General features: G+C 43.0%; 1 protein-coding gene across 2 annotated transcripts in view; it reads right to left on the minus strand.

Moving 5' to 3' along the window:
- Positions 1–9,267, minus strand: part of Strn (striatin) — a 98,786-nt gene extending 89,519 nt beyond the window's left edge. Inside the window, exon 1 of one of the 2 annotated variants that reach the window (XM_041630941.1) lies at positions 8,913–9,267. In XM_041630941.1, the coding sequence (XP_041486875.1) occupies positions 8,913–9,146 (234 nt within the window). In that variant the 5' untranslated portion in view covers positions 9,147–9,267. The remainder of the gene's footprint in view (positions 1–8,912) is intronic. The other variant, XM_041630942.1, reaches the window with a different exon arrangement.
- Positions 9,268–12,388: the final 3,121 nt, after the last annotated feature.

The raw sequence follows: 12,388 nt of genomic DNA on the forward strand, positions 1-12,388 counted from the left end.
ACACTTTCCAAGTGATGAGAATTTAAACTACAAGAGCCATTCAAAATACACATAGCCATAATCTTATCATTTACTTGGTTCTTTGAAACCAGAAGCAACTACACAAAGAAAACAACAAAACAGGAGGCTTTGGTATAGCAAGCAGGCCAAGGGCTAGGGACTAAGACTCAGTTCAAACTAAGTCTATCCCAACTGAGACTACTTATAGTCTAAATTTTCTTCAAAGACAAAACAAGTAGAAACATGGGTTTGGGAGGTAAGCTCCAGAATTCTCCAATTACAAATGCTTCAATGAGACATTCATATTATTATACTAACATCCTGTAAGAGTTAAAAAAAAAAAAAGTGTGCAGTTTTCCTCCTATCTGTCCGGGCTCCAGATTTCTCTCTCCCCTGTCCATCTTCCTCAGCTGTTCTCTTCTCCTCTATGTCTAGTGCATACACACTCAGCACTATCACTACTGCTATGCTAGCCTGTCCGTTGACATCAACACCTCGTAGTTCTCAAACCACTACATTCAGTGCAGAGAGTAGAGCAGCTACTATGACAACTGAATCACTTAGCTTCTAAAACATGTTAAATAGATCATATAAGTTAATGCATTCTGTCCAGAGACATCAACCAAGTAAAGTTAACCACTTGTTAGGCTATCAGTATATCCCTACAATATTATCCACTTTTATCTCATTTATTATGGTGTGCGCACAAGCATGCTCCAGTGTGTATTAATGGAAATTAGAATTGGTTTTCCCCTTACACCATGTGATTCCAGAGTTCAAACACTGACTGGCAGGCTTAGAAGCAAGCACCTTTCCAGGAGAGTACCTCACTGACCCATACTTTCTATTTCTTAAACCCTCATCTATCCTGCTTGGTTTGTATATTATCACCAACATTTTATAAATAAAAGAGAAGCCTACAAAAACCCTAAGTGACAAAGCTGTCTGGCTCTAAGGCCCACATTCCACGCTGCCAACTTATGATGGTCAAAGACCGTGCCGCCATCTGGAGAGGTGACCCAGGTAAGAATTTCCAAGGATTCCCAACGGCAAGGTTTTGGGTTTTTTTGTTTTAATGGCCTAACTTGAAACGTGGACACCATGAGCAGGATTCATAAACCAAAAGCAAAGGGATCTATCCAGATTATTTGGTCTCTCAGACACTTCCCAAAGACCACAAAGTCAAGAATTTTGCTTTAAATTCCGCCTAAAGGACACACATTTTAGAGGGGAACTGTGGGTCTCTCCTACTAGAATTCAAAGAAATGTGAATAGAGACTGGAATTTAGCGGTGATGGTTCATAACCCAACACCCAGCAGATGGAGGCAGGAGTCTGAGGCCTGCCTGCGCTACAAAGCAAGACCTTGTAGCAAAGAAAAATCTAAACAAATAATCAAAAGAGAAAGTTGCGGGCGTTGGTGGCGCACGCCTTTAATCCCAGCACTTGGGAGGCAGAGGCAGGCGGATCTCTGTGAGTTTGAGGCCAGCCTGGTTTACAGAGCTAGTTCCAGGACTGGCTCCAAAGCCACAGAGAGAAACCCTGTTTCAAAAAACCAAAAAGAAAAAAGAAAGAAAAAGAAAGTCTAGGGTTACACAGGCATTATCTCTTGATATGAGGGAGAACTTTGAGTATTATTTTTCCCAAAATACATACTGAGGACATTCTTATTATATTGTGAGACTAAGAACAAGAATTCAGCAACTTTTTCTACTGAAAACAGCTAAAAATTCTGGAGAAAATATTATAACAATTTTCTTTAAAGCAACATAAAACTGACAAAATAGCAAAAAATATTTGGTCAAAATTAGAGAATATGAGAACCCCGGGAGGTCAGAAATAAAAGCTTTTGTATACAGACCAACCACAACACAGCAGCGCATCACATCAGGCTGAACAATGAAAGAAACCAAGGACAAAACAACAACCCAGACCATGCAGAGTGGACAGCTGGTGGGTGACATAGTTCATTTCACATTTGGGAAAGACGCTACAGGGTTTATAATCACCAGGCAGAGACGGCGGAGTGTGTCTGTTCTCAATACACTTACAACCCAATCCTAAACACAAGAGTGATCCAAATGCCCCAAGTATCAACTTTTGTTTAAGGCAGTACTGAACTAGTAATTCATCCAATTACTAGTAATCTACCAAAAGTCAAATGCAAAACCTTTGGAAATTCAGATTAATCTTATACTTTTCCAAAGAAGAAAGCAGCAGCACACAAAACCAAACTCACAAAGGAACAAGTCATTGTGAGCAAAGAGCAAGGGGAACAATCCACCTCGAACCTAAGAAACCGACAAAATGACACACACTGGGGCTACAAAGATCATCCTTAGAAACATCTGCAAAGACAACGGCATCATCAAAAAACAAGAACCAGACTGCGAAAGGAATCCAAATCACTGTCAACAATAAGCCAAGCTAAAACTCACTGCATAGCCATAACAGACGGAAACGAACTGAAGGGAAATGGTGGACTGGAAGGTAAGTCAGCACATCAGCCAGAATCAAGGGTGGCGATACACGACAGACACCAGAGAGAAGAAAGGAGAAGGAAGGACTAAGATACACGCGGCCGTGCTCAGTGTACCAGGGGGCCTATCTAAAAAAATTATAGCCGGACATTCTGTAAGATAATCAGATTTAAAGAGTATAACAAAATTCTATACAAACAGAAATCCATATTCTGGGGGAAAAAAAATCAGTAAAACACAAAATACCAGAAACAGAGAAAAAATGTAAATGATGTATCTAACCAGAAATCAGTGAAATATATTAAAATCATTTTTTAGATTAAAAAAAAAAGCAAGTGTAAGTGTGACTGATTACTTCATAAGGCTTTAGGGATAAAAGGAGACACTGGGGCTGAGTTAAGCTCAGTGGCAGAGGGTGTGCTTAGCATGCCCTGGGTGGAATCTAAAGGAAGAGGACAAAAGAGGAGGAGGGAGAGGTGGCAGAGGAGGTAAAGAATCTGAAAAGACTCTTAAAAAAGAAAAAGCCTGTCAAAATATCAGAAGACAAAAGTGACAGCACTTATACAGAACCCACTTCATTCTTGGTCATTTAACCTCTCCTGTTACCTAAAAAGTTTGAATTACTTCCGAAGTTCATTCCACCTCAAAGATTACTGTCATTATATACTTCAGTCAGTAGGAGGTGAGTCAAATGATAATAGGCTACTGCCTAAAAATAAAATGCTAGCTATCACCAGAAAGAACAATGGAAATTAACAGAAATTATATCTCATATTCTATAAAAAGCCTTCCATATACTGAATGCCAACACGTGTTGAAATCTGCCAAACTTCTTTATATACACTGTATATGTGTATGTGTGTCTGTGCATGTGTATGTGTGTCTGTATATGTGTATGTGTGTCTGCATGTGTATGTGTGTCTGTGCATGTGTATGTGTGTCTGCATGTGTATGTGTGTCTGTGCATGTGTATGTGTGTCTGTGCATGTGTATGTGTGTGAGAGAGAGACAGAAAGGATAAAAAAGGGGAAAAAACACTAAGTATTTATTGCCAATCTTTGTAGCATATTAGAACCACATAGGAACTCCAAAAAATGCTACAGCCGAATTTCTACGATTCTGAATTAACTGAGTAAGCCCAGGGAACAGGTTCCCCAGATTATTCTAAGAGTGTCATTAAGACTGAGAAAACTGGGGGCTGGAGAGATAGCTCAGAGGTTAAGAGCACTGACTGCTCTTCCTGAGGTCCTGAGTTCAATTCCCAGCAACCACATGGTGGCTCACAACCATCTGTAATGAGATCTGATGTCCTCTTCTGGCCGGCAGGCATACATGGAGGCTGAACACTGTGCATATAATAAAATAATTAAAAAAAAAAAAGACTGAGAAAACTGAACTGAAATGGCAAACAAAAGGATATGCTTTAAAAGAGTAAAATCCCTGTAATCCCTCCGAAGTACAATTAAAGATTATGAAATTATCAAGGATATGAATACAACTAAAAATCTATTCACAAAATGATATAATGAGGGCTCATTTGTTCCAAACTTAAAGTAGTTTAGAGAAAAAGTTAAAACAGGTGGTTAGTTTTGTAAGATGGTTAGTAAGATGTAGTGCAAAGCTAAGTGACAGTATCCACTAGAACTGAGCCACATGGTGGGCTGCTGAGAAAAGCAAGTACATTTGTAGTATAGAACCAATGTTTTGAGCAGACATAAAAGACTACCATTCCTGTTATATGGCTTTGGTGCCAGCACCAGACCCAAAATATTAGACTTCATGGTCTCAGAAGGCACCATCATGCTCTGATTCAAGGTAAATGTATGACTAAAGATTATCCTTTTCTTGAAGGCAATAAATGGGAATAAAAAGGAACATCATGCATTTCCCACCATTCCTTCGGCACCTACTTGACTTACAGACCAAGCACATACTAGGTACTTTAGAATAATCTCACTAAATCCTCACAAGGAAATTTATTATTCTCATCTTACTAGGAGGATATTAAGGCTCTGAGAGGTCAGACTTTTGGCAAATATATATTATGGGCATGAAATATAATAGTAAATTTAGAGTATGGATTTATTAACAGGTCTATGCCATTGCTACATTTCATGATATGAGAAATTAACAAAAGTTAACAAAAAATGGTCATTTTAAAAGTTCATACATTTTTCATTTAAATGCTCAGTAAACATCAGCTATCTTACGAAGATGTTCAGTAGCAATGCATTTGGATCGTTTTCAGTCCCCTTTTCCTCAAACCTCATATTCTATCCCTCAGCACACCTGGCTAGTTACCTTCCTTTCTATCTACTATACTGCCTACTCTAATAATACGCCAGCAAAATGTACATGCAAAAAAAACTCTCCACTACCACCTACTCTAACTCAGGCCTCAATGAATTAAAACAAGTCTCCTAAATACTCCCGCTGTTCCTTCTACCCACCTCCCTGAGCCTATTCGGAATCCCTGCTAAGGTTCCCTTTTTAAAGATGCTCCTTTTGCAAAGGTAGCATTTTAAAGGCTATCCAATCCGCCAGGGTAAACACTATCACTGAGCAGTATCCTCAGTCCTCATTTGACTCTTCATTTGAAGCTGGCCTCACTAAGCAGCCCATGTCACCCTTGAATTCACTCTATAGTCCAAGGCTGGCCTTGAACTTGTGATCTTTCTCCCTAAGACTGCCAAGTAGCTGAGATTACAGGTTGCCAGACCCAGGCAAAATCCAAGATCTTTATAACAAGCAGAATCCAGTACCTTCCTCTGGCGTCCTTTCTTCCCCTCCTCTACTCCAGCACAGTTGCCTCACTGCTGTTCCTTTGATATTCTAAGCACCCTCCCTGCTCCTGGCTTTTTCAACTCTTTCTGGACCTCAGGTACTGCCTAGGAAAATTTCAGCTCAAATGACACCCTGTCTGTAAAGACTTACTTCCTACACCTTTACTTTACCAGAGCGTGTGCTACTCCCAGTGTAGCAGGTATTCATCACTGTTTACCTGACCCCATGATTAAATTTCACGAGATAAGATCTTGTATCTTCTCCATGCCTAGAACAGGATCCGGCATGAAGTACATACCTGAAAAAATATTTGCTAAGTGATACAAATTATTAGTGCCAAAATCTAGATTCCTAAACACTCCTGCACAGGGCCTCTATACCACATATGCTCTACTACTTAATCTAAACAATTCCAGCACTCTGGGGCAGAGACCAGGGCCTCTTCCACTCCCACACAAACATCAAAATCCTCGATTACTTCATTTACATGCTTGCTTTCCTGTAAGATAATTTTCAAATTACTAAACCTGAGGTTCTTATTACTCTACAACATGTTCCACATTTGCTGCTGAATCTTCTCTCAGGCTGCTCTGAGAAAGTAAGTCTCCTCTCAAATGGCAGCCTGAGTCTCCCACCTACTGTTTATGCACTGCCAAATAAACTAGGGTGCATGCTTCTTGGGGTCTCCAGCACAATGTCTCATACATGGAAAATATTCTCAAATATTATTGGTACTCTTGCTTCAGTTCCTTCCTTGAACTCAGTGATACCTTGATACTCTTCATTCCCTCATGAACCACCAGTTCTCATGGGTGCGGGGAAGCTCTATTAACCGTCACGGGAAAGGAGGAAACAAGCTGAAAAAATTCTTTCTGATGTGACTACTTTCTCACTCCCAACATCTGAAGGAGGGAGGAAGTGACAAAGGCCGCCCAGACAGATGAGAACTTGGATTGCCTTTCACAACTCAGCCCTGGCAACTTGAAAGAGCAGGACTGACAGGTTCCTAAAGGGACAAATGAGACTGAATCTTAAAAGACACTTCTGTTGACTGGTGTTAATGACTTCGGAAGAGATTTAAAAAAATAAAAGGACACGGACAGACGCATGCGTCATCACAACTCATTTAACTCTTTTACTTTATGCTGTTTCTTCTAGCAAAAGTTCCATGGCACATATACGGAAAAAAATCTAATTTAATATTGATCTAAAGTATATTTTTTCAATTTTCAATTATGCTAACAAATGGCACAAAGACCATGCATTATTGCAAACCCTCCAATAATAATAATAAAACATTCTACTTTTTTATTTTATTTTAGCTTTTTGTTTTTTATTTAGTTAGTTTTGGTTTTTCAAGACAGGGTTTCACTGTAGCTCTGGCTGTCTTGGACTTGTTCTGTAGCCCAGGCTGGCCTCGAACTCACAGAGATCCACCTACCTCTGTCTCCTGAGTGCTGGGTTTTAAGGCATGTGTCACCACTACCCCACTTATTCTATGATTTTTTTTTTAACTTACTCTGGAACAATTCCTTTCATTGGAGCACAAATCAAAAGGTGCTATAAAAAAATAAGCAATGTTCTTAATAGCAACAACAGGAAACTTACCTGAAGTTAATTTGGATGTGTGTGCAAATAATAAAGATCGATTAAATTTGGAGATGAACTATAAAATTTAAGCATCAGAGACTAGAACGAGCAAAGGTAAGATGGTCTGGAACTCACAAAGCTCCTACACATAGCAAGGTAAACATAGATTAACTGCTTGTTTTTAATAAGATCAGTGTTACTTGCTTTATATTCTCTAAACTAGAAAATATGCTAAAACCTCAGCAGATACAAACAAAAATCATCTGCAGCCACCTTGCATTAGTTAGGCGTGCCTTCGATGGTGCCTTGAACCTGAGCTCTGTAAGCCCAATTACAGAGCGCATCGCCAGCCAAGGTAAAAGTCTAAGAATCAGACTTCTCTGTGTACGCTCAGTTATCTGATTGGGTACCAAATCAGAGAAAACTTACAAATAGCAAATCAAGTGGATACTAAAAAAACTTAACAGTGGGTGTGAGAAAGTCACCAAAGACACAAACTTAAGAAACCGTGCAGTCCGCTCCTCACTTCACTCAACTGCCCAGACCTACCTCCCCGAAGCTAGGCTATCTTAGCTAGGCTATCTAAACAGCCGCTGTCCCACACTCCACTCCTGTATTCTTATTTTTCCTCACAGAGGTAACTACAGGCCGTATCGTACAGCTCTATTCGCTGCCTGCTCTCCTGACTAGAACAGAGCCTCCATGAGGGCAGCAGCCTTTTCGGTTTTGTTAATCTGGGCTCTGTGCACACTAGGTGGGCATTCGATGAGCCCTGAGCAAGTGCTGGATCAGAACGTGATAGAACTGACGCCCAGAGAGGTCACAGGATTTCCTCAAGGTCACAAGCTGGCACAGTCTTTAATATAGACCTATTTACTACAACCCTGCCTGTTTGCGCCTTCCATAGCCGCCTGAACACCAAGCCAGCCTCACAAGGCCGTGCACTGCTTAAAGGAGTCTCTTCAGCGGAGTTTTCTTTCTGGTTTTTTTTTTTTTGTGCAAAGAAAAAAAAAAAAAGACCAAAAAAGTAACACACTTCAAGTGCTTCACAAACTAAAAATGTGCTCCAATTTCATAAGCATGCAGGATTAGCCCATGAAACAGGGAGGCACAAGCACTCACAGCTCCTTGGGTTCCTTTGGCAATTAGTGTGTGTGTTACAAGTTTTAAAAACAGCTACTGAATGGCCAGGAAAGCATCAACCTCTCGTTCTTGGCAGGCCCACAACAGCTCCCCTCTGTCAGATGCGCTTTATCTTGCAGATTATGCAAGGAGGCAACGTACCACTGAAGCCCCTTAAGTTCCTGGTAAAGTACATGTCAATCTTGCAAAACACTAAACAGAACATCAACTCTCAGGAAGTTTTGGAGCCTGTGAATAGGTCCCTCTCAGACTCAGCTGACTCCCATCAAGTTTCCTTCATTGAAAAACCTGCGAATCTAAACGAAAAGCGGGAGGGGGTGAAGGGGCAGAAAGGGAGTGAAGAGCCATTTTCGGTCAGAAAACTGGAGCTGATCCTGTTAGTACCACTCTAGCCCTACGCCAGCTTTTCGCAGAAAGCCAGGGCCTCGCCGATACAACTTGGGTTGTCTTCTCTGGTCACCTTCCTTGCAGAGAGACTAGGCAACTGCCAAAACCTTTTGCGATGAATGTCCCTAGACCTAGGGTGCATCACATTGAGCCAGGGTGATCTGCTCAGAGGCTCTCAAAACTACTGTCAGCCCAATCAGTTACACCGAAAGGGACATCCCATGATGTGGCATGGCAAACAGTTGAAATGAACACGGGAGTTGAGAGAGGGAAAACAGCCGATGAAAAGGCTCCGGGAGGGTAAACGCATTAGGAGAGGGAGCGGGAAACAGGGTCTAGGAAATGGGGTCAGCAAAAGCCAAAGGTGACTGGAGGAAGAGGGGGAGGGGGGATGAGATTCTGGAAGTGATGGGCGCGAGGCAAGGGGGAGGGGACGCGAGTGGGCTGGGGGAGGGGGTGAAGGGTCCGGGGCGGGGCGGAAGAGAGAGAAGAGGCGGGATGAAGATGGCCAGGCCGGGAGGGTCTTTACCTGCAGCTCCGCCCGCTCCACCTCCCACTGGGCTCTCTCCACCTCGAAGCGGGCCCATTCGTGCTGCAGGAAGTGCAAGATCCCGGGGAGGCTGTACTGAGCTCGGGCCGCCCCCGCCGCAGCCGCCCCGTCTCCGGCCGCTGCAGCCTCCGCCAGAGGCCCGAGTCCCTTAGCACCGCCAGCACCTGGGTGGTTGTTGCTGAAGAAGACGCCGGGCCCCGCCTGCTCGTCCATGGCGCCCGCACGAACCCCGGGGAGCTCTGCCTAGGCGCCCAGCAGCGGCGGCAAACTGCGGCGGCCAGCTCTGCCTCCTCCCTCCGCCGCTCCCCGCCCACACCCCAGTCAGCAGGGAGCAGCCGCCTGGGCGCGGGGGCCGGGCGAGCCCGTGACGGGCCGGGAAGTGGGTCAACTGCAGCCCGCGGGGCTTGCCGGGAAATGTAGTCCCGGGGCGTGGCGAACCCGGCTGCCTGTGGGGCTGCGCCTCTCCGAGGCGGGGCTGAGGCCACGCCCCTTCCTCGCCACGCCCTCCCCTCGGGGCTGCGCGGGTTTCCTCTCCCGCGGTGCGGCGGGGCAGTGCCCTTCGGGCGAGCCGCCGCAGGCTCCCTTCACGCGGAAGTTCGCGGGCGGCGCTCCCTGTTGCATACTCACACGCGGAAGTTATCACTCCAAGTACCAGCCCCAGCTGCACACATTTTAGGGCTTCCTGGTTGTTTTGTTAAGAAAAAGGCTCAAAGCAAGCCATCGGGTGGGTCCTCTCCCTCGTCGCCCATCTGGGGGTTCATCGGAGCCCCGACACCCCTGGACCAGGGGTCACGGTCGCGTCTGCCCTCCTTTCTCCCGAGGGACTCAGTTTTGTTGACAGATCGGTTTTGCTTAGGAGGCACTCTGGTCTCTGCTGAAATTCCACATTTGCGGTTTTGGAAGACTTCTTCCAAATTCTAGTTTAACACCTGTAATCTGAAATCCCTTTCTCTGTTGTAATCCTTTGGTAAATTCTGTGAAAGTTGTAGATCTCCAGTAACAAGTGCTGTTTCTTCAATCTCATTTTTCCCGTCATTGCCGCACCGTTTTTACCCAATTCACTTGAACAAGCATTTTATTGTCAGTTATATGTTGTGCCGAGAATATAAAGATAGATGCCACAGATTGACGTACAGAGTCCTAAGGAGTAGCAAAATCCCTTTTTGCTTCACTGCGTCCTTGAATACCCAGGAACCGCTTCCTTTCACTTGTCGCTTTCCCAATTTCTTGGGCAATTGACCTTTAACACCAAAGGCACACCAAAATCCTTCCTTCTAAGTGACTTGCCAGTACTTTCTCTCTCTGTGCTCCTTTATAACTTCTATCACTAAAACTTCACACCACGCCGACGGGAGAAAGGAAGATGCCCGAAGAACATTTCAGAAATGAGAATGAAATTAAGTAATTATTTAATTGTCTCGCTAGCAACAAATTTGTAATCTTGTTCCGATGGGCATGAAAAAGAAAAAGTAAAGATAGAAGCTGGTGAGTGACTTGCAAGGGAAGGACATCCTGTCCCTGTCCTCTCTCTGCACCCTGGTCTTCCCATGGAGACTAGTGAAAAGGACAGGAAATACATTGTATCTGCTCAGCTTGCAAACAGCAATGGCAAGCCCTCTTCTCTCAGTTACTGAATGTATCTGCTTTGTGAATTCATTCTTTATTATCATAAAAAGTTGATCCAGGCCTGGCCAAATTCCTTATGCCATAAATTATTTTGGCTCTAAATGTCCTTTGAGGGCCAGGCCGATCCTCTCGCTTACAGCTCAAGAAATTGAGACTGTCCTCAAGGAGACCTTGAGTGACAGATTACTGCCAAAACTAGCACCCAGATTGCTGCCTGCTAGTTCAGTGACCTTAAAAAAAAAAAAAAAAGGTTGAGCAGGACATGGTGGCACAGTCCTGAAGCAGAAGTCAGCCCAGGGCTACCTGGAGAAACCTGTCTCAAAAATAATAATATTAATTAATTAATTAAAAACAGGTTGAGTTCTCATATATATATATATATATACATATATATCAGAGAAGCAAGGAAACAAGAATTTTTTCCATCTGAGGGATTTAAGTAATTTTATAAGTTTGAATGTTAAGAATCTGCTTTTTCCTATAACAGAAGAATTTTCAGACAATTGCTCTAAACTGATTCATAAAAGACTATAAAATATAATTGAACATATAGATAATAAGGCAGGGAAGATGGTTCCATCACTAAAGTGATGGTCATGTAAACGTGGGAAACTGAGTTGGCATTCACAGCACTCACATAAAGCCGGATGCAGGCAGATGCAGGCAGATGCAGGCAGATACAGGCAGATGCAGGCAGATGCAGGCAGCCCCCCACAACCCCACAACCCCAGCACTGGGAGACTGTGGGGACTGTGGACGTGGAGACTGGAAAATGCATGGCGTTCGTGGCCAAAAGGATGAACAATAAGTTCAGTGAAAGATTCTTGTTTCAGGGGCTGGAGATATGGCTCAGTGGTTAAGAGCATTGCCTGCTCTTCCAGAGGTCCTGAGTTCAATTCCCAGCAACCACATGATGGCTCACAACCATCTGTACTGAGATCTGATGCAGGCATACATGGAGGCAGAATGTCATGTATACATAGCAAATAAATAAACTTAAAAAAAAAGATTCTTGTTTCAATAAAGAAATAAACTAGAATAAAGACTAAACTAAAGATGGAGGTGGGGAGCAATCAAGAAATACATGTAGATTTCACACATGTGCACACACATATATACTTCCAAAAAAATTAAATATCCTGGACTACTATGAAATACGTACTAAAGCATTATTTTAACTCATATTCAACTTCATTATTCAATAAATTCTTTACTTTTGAGTACTTGTTTATAATCAAAATAGTATTTTGGCCCATATCATAGAAATAACAGTGAATAAGTCAAAATAATAGGAGGTGTAACAAAATGGTATTATGAAATTTACCTTCACTTAAAAGGTCTGCATGTGGTGGCATATTATTGATAGTTTAACAAAAGAAACTGTATTTAAACAAGTTTTAAGGCTCTTTTGCTTTACTATAAGGCCATGGATCTCCTATTTTCCTGCTCTAGGAGTTAGGTTCTGAAAGTCCGTGAGTTTGTGTGTGTCCGCGGGCACACACATCTGCCACTCGTGTATGGAGATCAGAGCATGAATTACGGAGTAGATTCCCTCTCTCAGCATGTGGGGGTGGAACTCAGGATGTGTGTCATACTTGGCAAGCAGCATCTCTACCCGCTGAGCCTTCCCACTGGCCCAGTTCTCTCATTTTTTATTAAAACATAACATTTGTCTTACAGAATAGCCGTGCGTTTATATAGGAGAATGAATTCAAGCCTTTAGCATAGCCCTTACATATGGTATATACTGAATAACCATAGCCATTTTTATACTAGAGTTCACAAGACTAACTGAAATTTATACACACACCTACACACGTACACACACA

Source organism: Microtus oregoni, unplaced genomic scaffold, assembly GCF_018167655.1.
Source record: "Microtus oregoni isolate MIOR12 unplaced genomic scaffold, Mior012 000036F_ref0000092, whole genome shotgun sequence".
NCBI classification, from domain to species: domain Eukaryota; kingdom Metazoa; phylum Chordata; class Mammalia; order Rodentia; family Cricetidae; genus Microtus; species Microtus oregoni.